Below are 21,649 nucleotides of genomic sequence, written 5' to 3' on the forward strand. Positions count from 1 at the left end.
CTAAATAGTTATAACTCCCACACCACACGCACACGGAATAGTTTAGTTAAGTCAGTGCGATTGAGTTATAGTTTCTTGGCAATTACCACAACTCAACACTTTAGTATAATTGTTTTATCTTCATGATGTCATGTACTTGGGTCCTACTCAAGACTAACTGCGTGTATTCTTTCATAGAATGTTCACTTCTCCTAAAGGTCCAACTAATTTAAAGTCAAGTCCAATGTTCACTAATTCCGTTATTAGATTTTATTAACCTGTAGTGCACGGTTAAATGAGTCTATCTGTTCCTTCTCAGTTCATAAAATCAGTTTCTTAAGCCGTGAATCCCGTCACGCAACAAACACTTCTAAACTCGAAAACAATCTCGTCATGATTCGCAATCTCAATAATTCAGATCAGAACTGCTCTGTTCTGATCTGTAGTTCTAGCAAACGACTTCTTCTGTGGAAGAGCATTGTAGGCGCATTGAATTTCTTCATTGCGCTTACAACTCTCTTCCACATAAAAGTTATCTCTGATGACATTACTTTGGACTTAACTTTTAAGATATTAATTTCATATTTGTCACATGGATATTTGTCCATTGCTGAAATGCGATGTTTCTTCTTTCTCTATCGCTAACAAATATGCTCAGTGGTGTACAATGTAGTTATTGACAAAACTCTCCGGTGCCAGCCCATCGGCAAAGATGTCGCAACCGCCAAGACAACCCTCCCCACTTCATGCTCCTTTTTAATTGACTTTATAAGGTGGTCGTTGGGGCGTTACACCACGTGTCTCATTTTCATCTATAAACGTTTTTAATGTAATACTTTAATATGTGAGGTTACTGTAACTGCTGCAATATCTTTAAATTAGTTGCTTTTATATTATATACACCATACAGTATTTTATTCAATATCGCAGTTAATCTAGTTTTTATTTTACCACTACATAGGTACAATGTATGTTATATTCCTAATTAATACTTTAGATAACATTTCTATAATTTGGTATAGATAGTTCTGGCAGGATGCAAATACTTTAGGAGTAAATGAGACCCTTCACTGAATGTCATACGCGTTCAGCTCATAGACAGGCACAGAAAAAAAATTTAAAACTGCTAGCTTCTGCACAAATCCTATCACAAGCTACAACATACAACACCTAAATTGCAGGGGGACTGTGACAGTGGGTTGTATCAGTTGCGGTGGGTTGAGGGAAAGAAAGGCAGGAAGCGGGAAAGGGGGGGGGGGGGGGGGGAGATGAGGAGGTAAGACTGGCAGCTCAGGAGGAGGTGGCAGGTGCACAGGGTACGGGCGAGAGGCACGGGCACCAGAGCCGGTAAGCTAGTGCCGTGCACGATGGCGACAAAGTGCAGGAATGGACTGGGAGAGCGACATGACAGAGGAAGGGGGGGCAGGAGGATTACGGGAGTGAGGTACGTGTTGCAAACGTAATTCCTATCTGTGTAGTTCAAAAAAGCTGCCGCTGGAGGGGTTCATATTGCATGGGTTATGAAGAACTCATTGAACTAGAGAAAATTCTTGGTAGGATACCGTACAGAACCAAAAACATACAGGCTTTTTCAACCAATCAGGCACAGAAACATAAAAACAAAAGATGTTATTTTTAAGGAAGATACTTCTAAACAGTATGAAGAAGAAACCGAGTAGAAGGAACCAAGTTGACTGTTCATCCTATTCACGGAACAGAAACAGAATGAAATAATGACAACTCAACTAGAAGGCTGCATTGCATGTTATCAAATGTGGAAAGTAATACAAATGTGTGTTCATAAGCAAGATCTGGACTATTATGAAAAAATATGACCAGTTATAAGGAATGACTAATTATGGTATTTATTTGTTGTGGCTGCTAAATATGATCTTGACATCGATTTCCTAGATGTTATCTCGGCTTTCTTACAATGTGACTTATATGAAGTAATCTACATGAAGCTTCCAGAAGAAGAGCCAGTTACCAAGACAGCAAGACTGTTCTTCCCCCCTGGCACTGCATCTGGAATGTTGAAATTTCACGACGATATAGTTTGAAGTTTTTTCTACAGAGGGTATTTTGTTTTCAAGTCCAGCTCTAGCGAGAGAAGTCTGAACTAGGAAACAAACGTGGCGCACATGGTACTGTTGTCAACTTGTGAAGAGCAGCAAAGCGTAGTTCAGTATTTGTGGGCCAAAGGGCATAAACAGAGACAAATTCAAGAGACATGTGTCGTTTGTATGGGGAGGACTGTACGGACCATTGCAGTGTCTCCAGGTGGTGCGCACTCTTCTGAGAGGGCCGTCTGGACCTCGGTGATTCTAAACACTCCAGGCGGCCGGTGCCAGGTGCAACCCTGCGGGATGTCGAAGCCACTGAGGCAGCAATTTTGAACAATTGGCGTGTGCAACTGCGAATCTTATCACAGCAGTTCAACATTTCCTACAGTGTGTTGTACGATACTGTTCCCAACAGATTAGAATTTTGTAAATTTTGTGCTTGCTGGGTGCCTAAGTACTTGACAGGCAACCACAAGGGCCAGTGAATGATGACAAGCTTGGATCACTTAATGCATCACGCCACAGAACGGCATTACTTTCTGAAAGGAATTGTCTCTGGCGATGAGTCGTGGGAGTATCACAAGCCCAAACCTGTGCATGCCTCTATGGTGGAAGCATTCTGGTACCCCAATACGAAAAAAATTTGAAGTGACTCGGTCTGCTAGGAAAGTGCTTGTGACAGTGTTCTGGGACTACTCAATGCATTATTGGTGGATTCTGCTGAATGTGGGACCACTGTGAATGCTACAGCCTACATTAAAACTTTTGTTAAGTTGTGTTGTGCCCTACATGACAAACACCACAACATTAATGCTAACAGTGTCAAACTTCTTCGTGGCAATGCTCAGCTGCATGTTGCTGCTAGTTTTTGTGAGAAAATCACCAAATCTGGGTGGGAGGTGCTCCAGCATCACCATACAGTCCGGATCTTGCACTGTTGGACTTTCGCCTGTTCGGTCCCACGACGAAATTCCTAGCCGGCCAATGCTTTGCGACAGCTGTGGAAGTGAAATCAGCAGTCTGCAGTTGACTAAACTCCAACAGACCAGGCTTCTATGAAAGGGGCATATCGAAACTGGCACCACGATGGGAGAAATGTGTTGAAAAGATTGGTGACTATGTATACAAGTAGGTAAACAATGTAAGTTCACTTGTAATTTTTTTTTATTTTATTTTGTTACCTATTAAACTTTTTGGCAATAAAATTATTTTGCATTACTTTCCGATCTTCCCTCATAGTACACTGTTGAATCTAAACCCTGAAAGGTCAATAGCTGATCCACACGCAAAAATCAAGATTCAGATATTTTAATAGTTGCCATTTATGTGGATGGTATGCTAATTTTCAGTAACAATACAAGAGAAAGAAATATTCAAAATCAAAGTAAGAAATGTTCAAGCAGGAAGTTCTTCAAGTACCCATTAGCTGTTTATGTATCCATATAACTAGGAACTGCATGGAAGGTTGCTTGTGCATATAACCAACACGGCGAGCCAAATTCTTAACAGATTTGACAAGAAAGACTGCAATAAACCTGTGCCACTAGACAATAATAATGTCCTCACTCATGATATGAGTCCAAAAACAGAGCAAGGCAAAATAATATGAAGAACATACACTATCATGAAGTAATAAAGTTAATGGATGCGCTCAAGTAGGAACAATGCTGGACCTATCTTACTCAATAGGTACTGCAAGTGGCTTTTGTAATGATCCCAGGAAATGCCACAGACAGGCAGTCAAAAAGAGCTGTAGATATCTAGAAGGTATCAAGACTGTGAATCCACCATTTTATAAAGAGGAGGACTGCCTCATAATTGGTTACTGTTATGCAGGTTGGTCCGTAGATTATGAGGACAGAAGATCAACAACTGGTTATCTATTTAAATATCAAAGAGCTCTGGTCCTGGCAGAACAGCTGACTGTGGTCTTATGCAAAGCTGAGACACAATATGTGACCCTGACCTCAGCACGCCAAGGTGCTCTACAGCTTCAAAGATTAAATATTGAAATTATCTCCAAGCCTCTAGAAGGACTCATTACACTACTGTGTGACAACACGACAGGAACTGACTTGGCCAAGGTGTGGGTCTCATTGAAGCAATATGATACGGGATACAACAGATTCCAACAAAGATAACGTGATGTGATGGCTATCTACGCAACACTCAGGTTCCCACAGGAGCGATACGACAAACAACAAGACGCAGCCTTAAGTGTGGCATGTTGCTGCACGCCTCTTCACAGGCAACTTCCAAATATGTCACATATTTACTTGAGACTGGTAAGATATACGGCCCTGCTTCCAGCTTTAAAAACATTCTGAATGTTAGCTACATTTGGTACACAGTTTCATATAACCTAAAATGCACCATATGGAAACTGGCACTGACTGTATTTTTTGCTACAAATTTTTCAAAATTTTCACTGTGCTTTACTTAATTTTGAAGTATCACAATCACTATAGGCAATGGGCAATACCAAAACGAAAATCAATTCATTATCGAGCTGTGACATCTGACTATAATCTGCAAAATATCAACGTTTTTTTACCATATAGTTTCCTCAGAATTGAATAAGAAAGACTGCATATCAGAACACATGTGAATCCCAAAACAGCGATTTTTAATTTTTTAAGGAAAGGTTTACTTAGAAAGTAACTACATAAACGGATCTAGCATTGCCTGATCTAAATAAAACAATTTTTTTTAAGCACACTGCACAGCTTGAAATTTCCCTCCCGGTGTATCATACAAAACAGTTGCGTGAAGTAAATAGCACTCCATGCTGTGCCACACAATATGATAGAGAATCATATTGCTGTTGTATCACTGTTGTGTCAGTCTGAGCCAGTTAAGCTGCTTCAGTTGTGTTTATACACACTCCATCAATATGAGTCGCTTCTGCTTTGTATTGAGAGTTGCATACTGTATCGCCTCAGTGAGAAATGTGCCTAACACTGTTGGCTACAAGAGTCAAAGAAAACATATAGGCACTACTACATAACAGAAAAAAAGTCAGTACAGATCAGTGTGAAGCACATAACCTCAAACCAAATTCTGGCAATCTGATGAGAAACTCTCTTGCAAAGCCTCATCATCAGATGCTGCTGCTACAAGGCTTCGGTCTGATTAATGTAATTTTTGTTTTTTAGTCATAATTCTAGGGGGCAGGGAAGAGGAGAAATCAGAATCTCTACAGCGCTATGGCATACACATTAATAAAATAAAAAGATGTATAACATAATTAAATACCACTTATATATTACTTTACTAACATCTACATAAGAAGAAACTTGTGGATCGATAAGTCTGTGATTGGAGATTTGTTGGCAAGTGTACATTTTGATCATGTCGCTAGTAGAAATGTTTCCTATGTTCATCATTATTCATTCATTTGGCCATCAATGTTACATGTGATTGCTAACTTTATAAGCTTACCTTAACTGTGCAGATACCTTAATTGTTTAATGTTTAGGAATTCCAAGTGGAAGGAAAAAAGGAGACCACTACCAATGGTAATGATGAGCTAAATAAAATAATAGGATAATTTTTTTCCAGGTATCCAACAGCTCTATCAATGGTAGCTTCAGGTGGTGTTGACATCAAACAGCTTATAACACATAAGTACCCTCTCAAAAAAATTGCTGAAGCATTTGAAAAAGCTCACACAGGAGAAGACAATCCAATTAAAATTATGATATACTGCTCGGATAGCAATGAGAATTTTACTTCTCATGAATAATGTAAACATAATTAAAAAGTGAAGCAATAAACATTGAAATTTTCAGTGATTAAGCAATAGATTTATAGAAGTTCACCTTTATATCACTGAGAAAAACTAACATGTTGTTATAATGAAAAATCAAATACTGGAAGCATGCTTAATGACAACTGCAATTGTATACACAACTGTATTTCATTAAAATAAGAAAGAAATAATCAGATTGCTAATTAAATACTGCTGATTATTTAATGACAAAGAACATTTAAGATTATTACCTCAGGTATATTTATTTCATCAAAGCAAATAACATTATTGCCAGTGCAAAAACACTATGTCAACAGTAACTCACCAAATGTTGGTTATGCTCTAATAACATCAAAACTGTACAGTGTTCAGCATATGTACATGTATTTTCCATTTACAGTATTTAACACTTAACAAATAAATGCATCACTGCAGTTATCTCATGTGCCACACATTCAACTGTAGTCACAAGTCCAAGAGATTTTTCCAAAGCTGCCCCATATCCTTTCTTTTAAGGGAGACTTAGCTCAAATTTTTCTATGCAAGAAATAAGCCAGTCTACTGGCAGAGTCTTAACATGTTTCATGTTGTATTTGAGCTGAGGCTCTGTTTTTCCTGGCTTATATATGATGTAATGTGAACACTTTGCCAGAGGACCATCACCAGCAGCATGGAACGGAACTGTGCACTCACTTTCAGGTATTGATTCTGGATTAGGTTCCCTGTACAGTACTGTCCCACCACCCATCTGTATAAGTGTTGTAACATCTTTTTTATTCATGTTCAATCCATGCACAGTACACACTCCACCATGCATAACATAAATGTAACAGCCATTGAAGATGCTTGGAACCTAGGAGGAAAAAGATTTTTATGCTTGAGTTAGGGATTACGTGCTAGCACAGGAATAATTTTGATATCACATATTCCTATTTTATGTAATTTCTTAATGAGGTAAAACATTTGAATTAATATTCAAATCATTATTTTGGGGACCAATTACCACTTCTCATCAAAAGTCCTAAAAATTATACAGTGTCAGACACACAAGCACTAACAGCCAAATATTATTTAAAAAAAAAATTGTCACTTCTGAACTTCAACAGCCAACTGTGTCATTTTTAGATCACTTATGAGAGTTGCAATGGCAACCACAGACAACTTTCACTCAATCCTCTGGGTTGTTTTGGTCCGTTTCAGAAAATGGGTCAGCAATGAATAAAAATACTAGTATACAACAGATATGTACAGACTGTGGAATATGTAAGAACTAAAAGACCAATCACTGGATAAGGAGTATGAAATGATACAAAATAAACACAAGTATGCATCATCAATAACTAAAATCATTTCTAAAATAAAATTATTTTCAAATATATTACTGTGTCCTTTTAACATAGTATCATGGGAATCTTTCTTCCTTAGTTATTACTGAATAGGTAAGCTCCCTACTTAATTTCTGAATAGCCAAAAAAGTCTTGCATTCAAACACTACAGTTGTGTAACTTTTTATTGCTCTTTGTGGGGTGCCTCATTCTGTAAATGCACAAATATAGATTGCAACCAATGAACAAGAAATGGCAAATTTCAATCATCAATTTCATAGGCTCCTTCCTAAAGCAAAACGTAACTGAAGGAGAGAAAAGAAGTGTAAGTTATTAAAACTGTAACTGTTGTCTTTAACCGTTACCACCAAATGTATTACATTGTTACTCCATGTCTAAATTCACTGTTAGTGCAGTACACTGACATCTAAAGAAGGAAATGTTTAATACCTGCTGAATGTTAGTCAGTCTTCCTTTCCTTGGAGCATCAGAATTAGGAAAAGCCAATGTTCCTTTAGCCTCAAATGGTTTATGATCAACTATCTTATTTTCTGATGTACATTTGCGTACCCCTGAAAAAAAAGTTTAAGTTTTTGAAAATTAACAAAGGTAAATCTATAATTTATTTCCATTGAAGAAATGCAAATTATTAGAAAATATTATACTTACAGTCAAAACTAACAATCCATTTCCCTTGCATGATACCACAAAGAACAGGTAACGTCAGTGAACACACTTGTCCATCTTCAGTGTTTGTTAAGATGGCAGTAACTTCAGAACTGTAAATGATTGAATTAATGTGGATTAATTATCATATTACCAGTATTATTTCTAGCATTCTAAATCAAAGGTGGTGATAGATTAAACCCACTTATAGATAAGAGTAATATCAAAACATTGTGAGCAAGGAAAAGCCAAAGTGTAAGAGTAAAATTTGGGGCTCTAGCACACAGAGAGAGATATATATTAATCATCTACAACCATTAAATGGAACAAGTATTACGAACTGTTCTAAAATGTGAAAGTGCTGCTCACAGTGTGGCCTCAGAAGCCAGACACTGTGGTCGTGTGTGTGTGTGTGTGTGTGTGTGTGTGTGTGTGTGTGTGTGTGTGTGTGTGTGTTATTTATTTATTTATTTATTTCCAACAAAGGCCAGTGTTGGCCGGGTGTCAGCTCACCTTCTGACACTCTTTTTGTTGTGCCTATATGTGACTCAGCATCTCTGGTGTACAGTAAGTAGCAACTATCCTTTTCATAATATTTTTACATTTCATCTGGGATTTTCCACTGTTGAAACATGTAAAACAGGTGTCATATTGCAAGCATGTAGAGGACAGAGGCAGCACATTTAAACCCATTTATTTCAGATTAAGTATTAAAAATCGGGCCCTGAAGACCATGTGATAGTCGACCAACTGCCGTGTCATCCTCAGTCTTATTATCAGATGCAGTATGGAACAGCATACATTCAGCACACCACATTCCGGACTGTTGACGAGATTTCAACCTTGGAGCTATTACCTCTCAATCAGGTAGCTCATCATCTGACATCACGAGGCTAAGTGCATCTCGGTCTGGTCCTTCCACCAATGAAAAATCCCTGGCAGTACAGGGAATCAAACGCAGGTCCCCTGCATAAGGGTCTGTCCCACTGACCACTTCACTATGGCGGAGGAACGCAGAACACAAAGAAAGCAATTATGGAGAAATATGGATATTCCCCGATGGTGCAACACTAGCTTTTGAGCACTACCTCTTTTTGCAGCAATAGTACACACACACACACACACACACACACACACACACACACACACTGTATGCGAGTATGTGTGGACTATTGCTGGAATAAAAGCTAGTGCTCGAAAGCTAGAGTGAACATTGTTTTTTATTGTGTGTTACTGTGCATTAATCTGCTATAGCTAAGTGGTTGCCTCTCCCTTGTTTTATGTAATTTTTCACAAAGGAACCTTACAATATTTTTATGAATAATACATCACATCTTATCTTGTGGACTGAGCTGTCTATAATGAATGGCACACACTTAAGAAAAGCGATAATTTCCTTTCAAGAGAATCATACTTCAACTTATAGCTTACCCAAATTGTTCTTCAAAAGTTTAAACATGATATCAGGAATGGATGTGACAAGGAAGTAAAAAACATGGAAAACAGAGAAAAAGAAATAAGACAGAAAAAGTCATGAACAGAACGACACATGGCATATGCAATGGTGTAGGGCACAGATTAGAGACCCAGTTTGTGTGCTGAGATTGTACAAACAAAATCAGTTGGCAGTAATGTCTCTGGAATGAGATTTCCTGATGTGAGAATAAAAGCTTTATGGTACTTCAATTGTGACAGCACATAAAATAGCTCAATTTCACACAATAGCCAGCTGCAAAAACTGAAACTTAAATACAGAACCAATTGTTTACAGCAATTAGCACATTTTCTTTTTGGCGGAACGGGGACACACACAGAGCATATTCAGCAGCAAATTACACAAAATTCTCCTCAAACATGGACACTCATCATTTGAAATGAAACAAACAGCTTAAACTTTTTAGTGGAAAAATCTAGATTCCCAATTGGTGAAGGAAGCAAGACAAATTCAAACAGCTATTCTAAGGTCATATAGTCAGAATACTTTTGGTACTAAATATGAAACATTTTGAGAATAAAATGGCTTCAGTCAAGATGGAATGGAAACAACATATTAGAAAATTGATCTGTAGCAGAAAAAATACTGATGTCCATAGACAGTACTTTGCTACTGCAACTTCTGCCTCAGCTGAAGTATATCTTTCATAAGACTGATAACAATGTCAAGGATGGAGGGGTGGTGGTGGGGGTGGGTAGGGAGGAAACTGTGGAAAGCTGTTATCAGATCCGCTTTGTTTGAACAGACTGCCTCAAAAAAATATTGGAAGAAGCCATTTTTCATTTGTTAGCATAAATCATATCACACCACTTTTAACAAGATAACAATGGACCTTCTGTGAAAGGGGGTGGAGATAAAAAGGAGCAAAATATATGAAAAAGTGGAAAGAATACCATGGATTGTACTCAGTTTTTATGTTTTCCATGAGTTTTGGCACATCTTCAAATCTTTTAAGATGAGATAATTCTTGAGTAGATAATTTTTCAAGTGTTTCAATCAGGCCTGGTGCTCCCGTAGTGCAAACATGCTCTGTGAGCAAGGCTGTCCATGCTCCAGCTTCACCCATTACCGTTAAGCAGATGTGTGAATGAGAGGGCTATTTGCTGAAGGTTACGTACGTGAGAAACTAAGGAAGATGTGTTTGCAGCACACTATGATTACTTCAGGATATTTTTATAAGCTGGTTTTTATCAGTAGAGTTTAATTACAACCTCTCATTTTCCTTTCAAAGAAATAGTTTTATTACTTAATGAAATAAGTACATTAGATAGTGCTAATATGATGAGCAAAACTACAAAAAGCTTTACATGCAGGCGCACATGCTCATGTACAAGCTTTCCTTCTCATTCCACCTGGTAAGTCTTCCCTGACCCGGGGTTTGGTTGATTTTCTGAACTATACCCCTTTCCCTAAACCCCTCCAGTCCATTTCCTTCACCAGTTTTCTTTCCTCTTCCACTTTTCCGCCAGAAGAAGCAGCCAATGGCTCCGAAAGCTTGTAAAAGTCATACCTTTTTGTGTATGTGTTCTCCTGCCACTGTTGGTGAGTAGAGATCAGTCTACAGCCTTACAATGTCTTGGAATACCTTTGGGAACTCATGTTTCAATTACTGAAACATAATCAGTCAAGTTCACTCCACAAATAACTGCCTCAACCTCCGTATCATGAACTTTAAGTTTATTTTTCCATAAGATTAATTTTTATTTGACAGCATCAATCTTGTCTACCATATCTCCTACCATCAAGTGATACTCGCACTGCAGTAAGGGACTTAACGAATTGAAATAATTAAATAATTCATGATGTTGACGATAAAAGATTTTGTCACAACTCTAAACCCACACTACATAGATACTCCACAAGCCACCATATGATGCAAGGTGGACGGAACACTGTATCACTACCAGTCAGTTCCTTTCCTGTTCCACTCGCAAATAGAACGTGTGAAAAAATGACTATCTATATGTCTCCATATGAGCCCTAGTTTCTCGTATCTTATCTTTATGGTCCTTACGTGCAATGTATGTTGGTGGCAGTGGAAACTTTCAGCAGTCAGTTTCAAATGCTGGTTCTCTAAATTTTCTCAATAGTGTTCTCGAAAAGAACATCACCTTTCCTCCAGGGATTCCCATTTGAGTTCCCGAAGCATCTCTGTAACACTAAAATGTTGTCTGAATATACCAGTAACAAATCTAGCAGTCCACATCTGAATTGCTTTGATGTCTTCCTTCAATCAGACCTGATATGGATCCCAAAAACTCAAGCAGTACTCAAGAATACGGCACACCTTGCATCCTATACATGGTCTCCTTTACACGTGAAACACTCTTTTCTAAAATCCTATACATGAAACATTGTTTCCTAAAATCCTCCCAAAAAAACTGAAGTCAACCATTTGGCTTCCCTACCGCAGTTCTCACGTGCTCATTCCATTGCATATCACTTTGCAATGATACGCTCACATATTTAAAGAATTTGACTCTGTCAAGCAGGACACTACTAATACTGTATCCAAACATTACAGGTTTGTTCTTCTACTCCACCTGCATTAACTTACATTATTTCACATTTAGATCTAGCTGTTATTCAACACACCAACTAGAAATTTTATCGAAGTCATCTCATATCTTCCTACAGTCACAAACCTTTGACACATTTCCATACATCACAGTATCATCAGCAAACAACCACAGATTGCTGCCCATTCCAACTGCCGAATCATTTACATATAGTCACACTTCCCTGGGGCACTCCTGGTGATGGGGTACTCCTGGTGATGCCCTTGTCTTTGATGAACACTTGTCATCAAGGACAACAACCTAAGTTCTATTACGTAAGGAACTTTTGAGCCACTAACATATCTGCAACTTGTTCCATATGCTCGTACCTTCAATACCAGCTCGCAATGGAACATTGCATCAAATACTTTCTGGAACTATAGCAGTATAGACTCTGCCTGTTGTCCCTCATCCATAGTTTGCAGTATATCATATGAGAAATGGGCAAGTTGAGTTTCGCACAAGTGCTGCTTTTTGAAACCATGCTGATTCATGAACATGCTTCTCAGCCTCAAAAAAGCTTATTAAATTCAAAATAAGAATATGTTAAAAGACTCAGCAGCAAACTGAAGTTAAGGATATCGGTCTGTAATTTTAGACATCCATTCTTTTACTCTTCTTATATATATATATACAGGAGTCACCTGTGCTTTTTTCCAGTCACTTGGGACTTCGTGCTAGGTGAGAGATTCACAATAAATGCAAGCTAGTTAAAGGGTCAATGCCTAGAGTACTCTTTGAAAAACAAATTGGGATTCCATCCGGACCTGGTGATTTATTTGCTTTCATATCTTTTGGTTTTTTCTCTGCACAAGGAATGCTTATTACTACTTCGTTCATACAGGAGTTTGTCCAAAGGCCAAATGATGGTATGTTTGTGTAACTCTCCTGTGTGAATGAATTCTTGAATGTGAAATCTAAAACTTCGGGTTTCGTTTTGCTATCTTCAACTGCCATACCAGGGTGGTCAACAAGGAACTGAATGGAAGCCTTTGACACGATTACCGATTTTAAATAGGTCCAGAATTGTCAGTAAGGTCCGGCCTATTTGTAGCTAAAAGGTTTATGATATTTCCACTGCATGTGGGCTGCCGAGCTAGCTGCTCAAAATAGTTTTCAGAAAATGTGCTCAAAAGTATTTTGCATGACTGTCTGTCTGTACCCCCTGCAATGAATGCATTGACATCACAGTCTATACTTGGTAGGTTAAAGTCACCTCCAACTAGTACTGCATGATCTGGGTATTTACACAATACTGACCATAGACTTTTTTTGAATGACTCTAGTACTGTCACAGCAGAATTGGGTGGCTAGCAAAAACATTCTACAATTAATTTCGTTTCACCTACACCTATTATATACAATCAGATAACTTCACTGTCACACTCAACTTCGACCTCACTAGAGACAATATTTTTCTCAACTCTCAACTTCAATGAACGCTCCCCCTCCTATGGCCTCTAATCTATCTTTCCGGTATTCATTCCATGACTCACTAAATATCTCAGAGCTTTCCACTTTGGGTTTCAGACAGCTCTGGTCCCATGAATAATTTTGAGCACTAGAACTTATCTGGAGGGCAGTAAATTCAAGAACTTTATTACAAACACTTTGACAGTTTATGGATAAAATTTTGACTGTTGAAGTGTCTTTACTCTGAACACCATCTGACTTACCTTGCTGTGTTTCGACTGGCAAGTGTTCATCGGAGCACGCAAACTACCATATTGCCTAAAAAACCCTCATTTGCATTCCACAAGTACTCTGCTACTCGAGTAGTTACTTCCTTTGTGTAGTGTACCCTGATAAATGGGAGTCCTGCAAATCCCCACATGATAACGCAGGTCTCAAAATCTGTAGCCAAGACTGTCACAGAGTCGACAAAGCCGTTGGTTGAGACCCTCCACTCGGCTCCAAACCAAAGGTACCCTTAATGCAGTTTCTTCCCTAATGACCACCTTCAGTTCAGTCAGCATTCAATCTAGTCAGTCAGATGGCAAGTGCATCTTACTGTCTTTGTGGCTGGTGTTGTAATTACACTGAAATGAGTATTTACATCTTATAATTGTGCAATGGCATATTAAGCACTATGCATGGTCTTCGAACTACATAAAAAGTAAAGCAATTCACATTCCATACTGAATGATGTGGCTTCTCAATTTTTTTTTTTTTTTTTTTTTTTTTTTTTTTTTTTTTTGGAAACATGGAGAACATAAACCTAATTTAATGCAAGTAATATTGCAATACAGTGCTTGGTGTGGGACAAATGACCGTCTACCTGTAGCTGCCTCCGACTGTGGCCTTGCTTTACCCTTACCCCTCAGTCCCACTTGCCGATGTGATCAAACTGCTAGGCAGGAGCGCAGTCGGAGGACTCTTGCCTGTGAAGCACTGTTTGGCCAGATCTGGTTTAAACTAACACAACTACTTTCCTGTTTCAAACCTAACCATTTTTTTCAAATAAAAGCCAATCTACTTAAGACACTGAAAATATATTTTTTATGTTCAATATATTGTCATTGGAGTGTGTGCTGTTTTGAAACTTCCTGTCACTTTCCATTGCTGAGTGACTGATTCATTTTGGAAGCAGTTACCTAAGCTGGAGCTAAACCATTTCTCTGTGGTATCCTTCTCCCAGCAGTACTAGTTCTGAAGGAGCGCAGCAGAGCTTTTGTAACAACTGGAAAGTAGAGTTCCTGGCAAAATTGAAGCTTCTACAATAGGTCTCGAAGATCGTGCCTAGGTAGCTCAGCAGATCACTGTTCACCAGGGGCGAGGTTCTGGTTTCGGGCCTCGGTGTGGCATATGGTTTTAATATGGCAAAAGTTGCAAATCGGCATAAACTCTGCAGCAGAGTGAAAGGGTCATTCTAGGTGATGAATACAATCAGAAATGCAAAATCGATTGTGCAACCTTTGTCAAAGGGGTACCCTGGCTACAGAAAAGCTCACAACAACTCGGGAACAGTTGATAACCACACAAAATGTCACAATACTTAAATTTTGTAACTTGGGGAAATATAGAACAAGTAGCAAATCTGCAATAATCACTAAAGCTGCACATGGTGTGGCACACTATCCTTTGAAAATCCACTAGCAGCTTCTTCCAGAGTTAATCAAAGTTATAAAACTATTTAAAGAACTCACTGAAGAATTATTCTACAGTGAAGTGACTGCATCAAAAGTTTTGTATGGTGTGACAGTATACATTGTATGGAAATTTTGAAACAGAGATAAAAAAAAGATGGGAATTCGTTTGAAGATTCACCCTACCATTGCTTCATAAGGTCCTTATCAAATGAGTGGCGTGCTAATTGTAATGGTAGGTTATCCTGAAAATCAAACAGCAGAGCAAAGCACATCAAAATTTTTCAAAGATTCATTTTGGAAAATTTTTGATGTTTTGACAAGTTCAACTCTTGCAACTTCTGCTGTCACTAACAATACCAATACAGCCTGGTGACTGTTCACTGGTATGTACAAGATAAACATGTCTCAGGAAAGATAATCCTTTCAAATGGTGATATCCCAAGTATCATTATATCCTCAACTTCTAATATTTACATCAAGCACAACACAAAAATGTATTTTTGTTCAAAATAAAATTGTAACTGAAGGATCTATATGTATGAGTCCATACATTCATATCTGATGCATTGTGCACTAATGAAGTTGTATTTTCTGACTGAAGGTAAATTTCACTGCTCACAGAATTGACATAGATACCTGAAATACATGAATAAGTAATCTACAGCAAGAAATATCTCAAAAGTGAATAAATAACTGATTACTGGGTATCTGCAGTTATATTAATAACCAATTAGCTGCATTAAGCAGTAACTTTAATACATATAATGTAGGGATATAAGTGCGTATAATTCTACTGCTAATTGAGGACCGTGTGCTGAACATCATCACAATAGCATTTACTTCATTTGCAGCCTAATAATCATAGCTATTTAGTTTGGTCACTACTCCAAATACGTGTGGCACAAGTAAGCTATCAATGTTCATTTTCCCCAGGGCAGCAGGTCGGGTACTGGAAGTATGGATGCGTGAATGCAAAAAGGATGATCTATATTGACAGGCGTACCCCATTTCACGGTGCAGTTACAATTATGCGGACACATCGGGCAGTAAATTTAGTGATGTATTTGTGGGAAGACTGTTAAACACAGAGAAAACGCAACTAACGCACTGAAGTGGGTACATGCTGAGGTACCAACGATCACAAACTCTCCACCTTTACTTATGCCAATATCAAATACAAAAATCAAAAAAATTTAAAAATCAAAAAAATTTAACAATCAAAAAAGTTATCATTTTTTTAAATCCTGGGTCTGTAACAGAGCCCTGTATCTGCGTAGCAGACCTGCATGACCAGCGCTCATTTCCCATCACTCACTTCACACACTGGGCCAGCAGTTCCCCCACTCCCCATCACGCATGCGCACTCTCACTGATTGAGGATGAACAGGCGAGTCACCCTGCCGCATGGCTAAGGAAACACGAATGTAGCACTAACGGACCTGGCAAGCACTGGAGTGCATTTATAATTAGAATTTCTTTGTAGCAGTCAGTTTTCCTCACTTTCTATGGAGAATGCACATGCTTATCAGAGAATCACCCAAAATGAAAATTGAAGTAATAATCAAATATTGAATGTTGTTGAAGGTCACTGATTTAGCTGTGGAACTGTAATTTCGTGTGAATGAACAGCTGATGTAACAATGCTCACATTCAGTCTGTTGCTGAAACCACACTGGCACAAGCATATTTGGCTAAAACAAATGAAAGAGAGTTATGTTGAGGAGTGTGAGAACTTTATTTATAATTAACTAAAATACTTTAATCCATTTACACTTAGGTTCTCATGAGAAAAGCAAACAAATGAACTAACATGACTCATTACCGTTGATAATTTTAGCTGCACTATCAGGAAAGGTGAAGGTAGTAAGCAGAGATGACCATTATTCAAAAAAATTTCTATCTAGATAATTATTCGAATAAACATACCATTCAAACAAATTTATTCAAAATTATTTGTAACTTAAATAGATTAGATTAATTATTCATTCCATAGACCCATAAAAGTACAGTAATGTAGAATGTCACCATATTTTGTTAGCTCACTTCTTGCACAGAATTCTATATCTAGTGTTTATTCCCTAGGCTTAGAACACTTTCTTCTGGTAAATAACTTACTAATGGTTTGTGCACAAATGTGTCTGAGTGGTTAAGTTCCAGATTGCAAAGCTAAATTTTGGGAGTTCAATACCATGGTAGTTTGACGATTATTTCTGTTAACTTATTGCTTCTTTCTTCTTTAGCAGTGAGAAAAATGTCAAGTCAAGTTGCATTGTGTTTCAGAGCAGCTGAACTGTACATTCCCTCTAGCTGGCTACATAACTCAACAGTTGTGCTACTGATGTGGCACAATTCAATTGCCTCTGCACTTGCCAGTACTTCACACCTCCCTCTGCTAACATGTGAGGCACTCAATATAAGTAGCCAAAGACTAGAATGCAGCCAACAGGAAAACTTAATTTCTGGCTCCTTCCTCTACTGTACCAAAACTGCTAACACTATCAGACATGGGAGTCTTGTAGATATAGTTACGCAATTCATTTTTGTTTGTACCGCCAAATAATGAGTGAGAAAAAGAAGAACTCAGTGGTTGCTAATGACTAATGGCAGGCTTTATATTTAAAGTCACCTAAAAATGTTTGTTGAATGTTGCTGGACACCAACAGTCATCCAAAAGAGTCTTATAGAATTAACTCAGAGTATGCTTTCCACTAGAAAATGGAATAGTTTTCAATTCAACATGCACCTACGCAGTTACGTAGCACTGAAAAATTTTGGAAGGGGCATTGCAATTGTGTACAAAAAGAGCGTTCATAATTGCACCACCCTGGCAACTTTTTTATCGTGGAAGCACTACGAGATTATTATAAGACTTTTTTCCATCTTTTTACTCCAACTGCAATTATTGCAGAGATGTCTTAACTGTGATTTAAAAACAAATATTTCACAAGTATTGCTGTCCATGACAAAGGGAGGCTTACTACAAACTACATAGAACTGATTATTTCTCAGTTTTTGCTGAAGAAGATTGTGATTTGAAAGTCTCATATTATTACCCTGAAATAGTCTGCAGCTAATGGTGTAGTGGTTAATTCCCTGCCCTGAGATTGTGAGGTCCTATGTTTGATTCCTGACTGTGTCAGAAGATCTTATGCACTCGGGGCCCCGAATGTCATATTATCTTCATCATCACTGAAGCACGTCGCTAAAGTGGCACCAAATAAAAAGACTTTCAGTAGGCAGCAGTGCCACTCCAGGTGGGTTCTCCCAACCAAAAATGCCATGCAATCATTTCATCCTGATTTTGAGGATGTACAAAACACCGATAACCTCTTTGAAGATGCAGAATGCATTTTCTTTAGTGTGCCACAATCGGAAATCTTCAAACATCAAATAAACTTTCTAATGAGATATTTGAAAAAAAGGGATATTCTGCAAGCTAACTTAAAAGCAAACAAATCAGACATTCATTTAATAAATGACAAAGAACTCTAGCAATAAATGTGGTTGGATTTAATATTTATCTATTATGGAAAATGCTTTTTATCCACAGATGATGAATCAATGCTTTTACTCATGTTCACGAATATAATTTGTTTTCCATGAATAACAAATAATAATTTTTATCTCTATTCATTATTCACCATTCAAACAAATTTTGTCCAACTTTGGTGGTAAAGGAAGCACATTGTGCATGGGCACAGTACAAATTTGCAGCTTACGTGCAATTGAGTGTGAGCACGATATCAGCACATCTTTGGACAAGCGCATTACATCTGTGAGGCTGTGGACACGTGCTCAATCACTTGTGTTATTAGGTGAGGCAGTATCGTTCACCTTCGGCAACTTCCATCAACTTTTGTTAAATGTATTTTCGCTCTCTCTCGCGTACTGCACTTGTGTGCAGACCACTTGGACAGGCCAATGCACTTGCAGGGCTTTAGTTCACAAAGTTACTACAGATATCTTGAATGACTCCACAGTGCCTGCAAATGTTAATTTTTATTTTATTTTCTTGCTTTTGTACAATTTGGGCCATAGGCTACTTGCAATTACCTCAATATACACTGCCTGACAAAAAATGTGAAGCAGCCCGAAGATACGGTCAGATGTGTACGTAACTTTGTACTTGTACCCAGAACACGTCATCGGTGGGTACACAGTTCATTGGAGTTGCAATTCTCTGTGACAGATAAGAATTGCCACCAGAGTGCATTAGTGCTATAAGTGTTTAGTCTTGTTACCAGCACCTGTAGGTTATATAAGGCGCAAGAGCAGTGTCAGATGTTGAGTGATCACAGTGAAGGCAAAGGAGATGGCACACGCTCGTGTGTGACAGTGAAATCGGTACCTGGCGGGGTTGGAAAGGGGCTTCATTGTGGACCTCCACTTAGTGGGGTGGTCAAATTAACTCCACAACAGAAACGGCTGCATCTGGAGTGATGCTGTGCCCACTGACTGCTGACAAATGGCGTAGCATTGTCTTCAGCTGATCAATCGCGGTTCTGCACCACCCCCCGAAGATCACGGTTGGTGAGCATGGCAGCGACCTACTGAGAGCTCCCACTCTTCCAATGTTTCGGAGAGGCACAGTGGTGTTATTCCTGGCGCAACGGTGTGGAAAGCGGTCGGGTACAACTCCACGCCCCAGCTGACAGCGATTGACGGAAGTCTGATGAGACAATAGTATGTCACAGCCATCCTGCATCCTCAAGTGTTATGTCTCGTGTGACAATATTGTGGTATCATTTTTCAAGAGTATGATACTCATCCACGCACGAGATATGTCTCTACAAACTATCTGCACAATACTGAGGTACTCCCCCAATCTGTCTGTGGTTGAACAGGTGTGGGACCAGCTCTGTACCAGTACCACTATCCACGGTATCGAAGAGCAGTTACGTCAGTTGTGGGTCACCTTGCCTCAGGAGCAATGAAGTGGCTCTATGACACTCCTCCGAACCGAATCAGTACGTGCATCCAGGCCCAAGGGGGTGCTACATTATAGTGTTAAATGGACTCCTACTAATGAGTTCTTTGCAGATTTGATCACCGAAAGAACACAACATACCCCATATATATATATATATAATAGAGGGAAACATTCCACGAGGGAAAAATATATCTAAAAACAAAGATGATGTGACTTACCAAACGAAAGTGCTGGCAGGTCGATAGACACACAAACAAACACAAACATACACACAAAATTCTAGCTTTCGCAACCAACGGTTGCTTCATCAGGAAAGAGGGAACACAGGAAAGAGGGAAGGAGAGGGAAAGACGAAAGGATGTGGGTTTTAAGGGAGAGGGTAAGGAGTCATTCCAATCCCGGGAGAGGAAAGACTTACCTTAAGGGGAAAAAAGGACAGGTATACACTCGCACACACACACACATATCCATCCGCACATACACAGACACAAGGTGACCCACTGAGCACTGACTAATTCGTAGCGGAGGGGCCAGTATAAAAAAAAGTTTTAATATGGTGTTTTGCATCGAGTCATCTGAGCTGTTGTTTCTCAACTTTGGACTTGACTGTGCCAAAAACTAGTTGCAGTACTGATTGAGATATTGTTAACTCACTCAAGTTCAGACCTATCTGCAACTGTATAGTAGATTCAAACTTCCTGGCAGATTAAAACTGTGTGCCAGTCCGAGACTCGAAATCAGGACCTTGCCTTCCGCGGGCAAGTGCTCTACCAACTGAGCTACCCAAGCACGACATTCAAAGGATGTCCTAAGACACAGACAGTATAAGACATGCCTCGTAGTGGTCGCCCGCGGCCGACAGCGCCGCCCTTCTCAGAGGCACTCGGGGAGAGAGCTGTCGACCCAGACAGCACACAACTATTCCCATACAATTGCTGTGGCCTTAGGCGCCCATTACAAATGACAACAAATATCCCTCAGCACCGTGACAGCTGAAAGTGAACTAGGGGAAGCCTGGAATGGAATTGAAATTAATATTAGTGTCATCAGGTTCTCTTCACCGGCGAATGCGATATTTGTCTGATGCTAGAAAATTGTCATAGAAGTGTATGGAAATAACCTGGTAACAAGGCAAGACTTTACACACAATCTCACGGGTTCAGCTGGAAGCTGGTCAGGCCAGTCACATTTTGATTTGGCACTGTGAATGGATGTCAAACCTCTCGTTACTGCTGAGAGTAATTAGAGGGCTACGCATTATCAAGAGATGATTCTCTGACCTACTGTCGGTCCGTATAGTGAACATTTTGATGACAAGTTCATCTTTTGAGATGATAATATGCAAGCACTCCGTGCCCATCCAGGATTGCCACAAGTTTCCTGAGTGAAATCCCCTGATATTTTGCCGATTTCCAGACAAGTATTAGCATTTTTCCCTGACAAGTTTTGACATCTCAAGGATAAGTACAGACATAAGTTGACAAAAAAAGTAAGTACTTCCTTATCTCTCCCTCATTTTGTTTTGTTTTGTTTTAGGGTGCAAAAACAACTAGGATCACACTCACCCAGGCCAAAAATGTGATACACGAAGACAAAGAGAGGAGTTAAAAATGACTACATGTCAATCCCCAAGAACGAAAGAGAAGACAGCTAAACACAGGGATGTAGAGAAAGGTCAATAAAATGCCCAATAGAGAAATCGAGGTCCAGAACTAAAAATTAAATGGCCTCAGTGGGAGGGCCGAGAGGAGGTTGTCCAAGCTGCTGGGAAAGGCTTAACAACCCAGAGTTTA

At 39.0% G+C, this 21,649-nt stretch overlaps 2 protein-coding genes across 3 annotated transcripts in view; one reads left to right on the forward strand and one right to left on the reverse strand.

Moving 5' to 3' along the window:
- The window catches only part of LOC124796311 (sorbitol dehydrogenase-like), a 114,575-nt gene extending 108,718 nt beyond the window's left edge, over positions 1 to 5,857 (forward strand). The window contains exon 7 of the mRNA XM_047260439.1: positions 5,604 to 5,857. Within this exon, the coding sequence (XP_047116395.1) occupies positions 5,604 to 5,787 (184 nt within the window). The 3' untranslated portion in view covers positions 5,788 to 5,857. The remainder of the gene's footprint in view (positions 1 to 5,603) is intronic.
- A 173-nt stretch (positions 5,858 to 6,030) lies between these two features.
- LOC124795199 (BRCA1-associated RING domain protein 1-like) overlaps positions 6,031 to 21,649 on the reverse strand; it is a 202,600-nt gene continuing 186,981 nt past the window's right edge. For both annotated transcript variants that reach the window (XM_047259106.1, XM_047259105.1), the window contains 3 exons: positions 7,788 to 7,897; positions 7,569 to 7,690; positions 6,031 to 6,646 (listed from right to left, as the gene is read on the reverse strand). In XM_047259106.1, coding sequence (XP_047115062.1) covers positions 6,305 to 6,646; positions 7,569 to 7,690; positions 7,788 to 7,897 — 574 coding nt within the window. In that variant the 3' untranslated portion in view covers positions 6,031 to 6,304. The remainder of the gene's footprint in view (positions 6,647 to 7,568; positions 7,691 to 7,787; positions 7,898 to 21,649) is intronic.

This window comes from Schistocerca piceifrons, chromosome 4 (genome assembly GCF_021461385.2).
Source record: "Schistocerca piceifrons isolate TAMUIC-IGC-003096 chromosome 4, iqSchPice1.1, whole genome shotgun sequence".
Taxonomy (NCBI): domain Eukaryota; kingdom Metazoa; phylum Arthropoda; class Insecta; order Orthoptera; family Acrididae; genus Schistocerca; species Schistocerca piceifrons.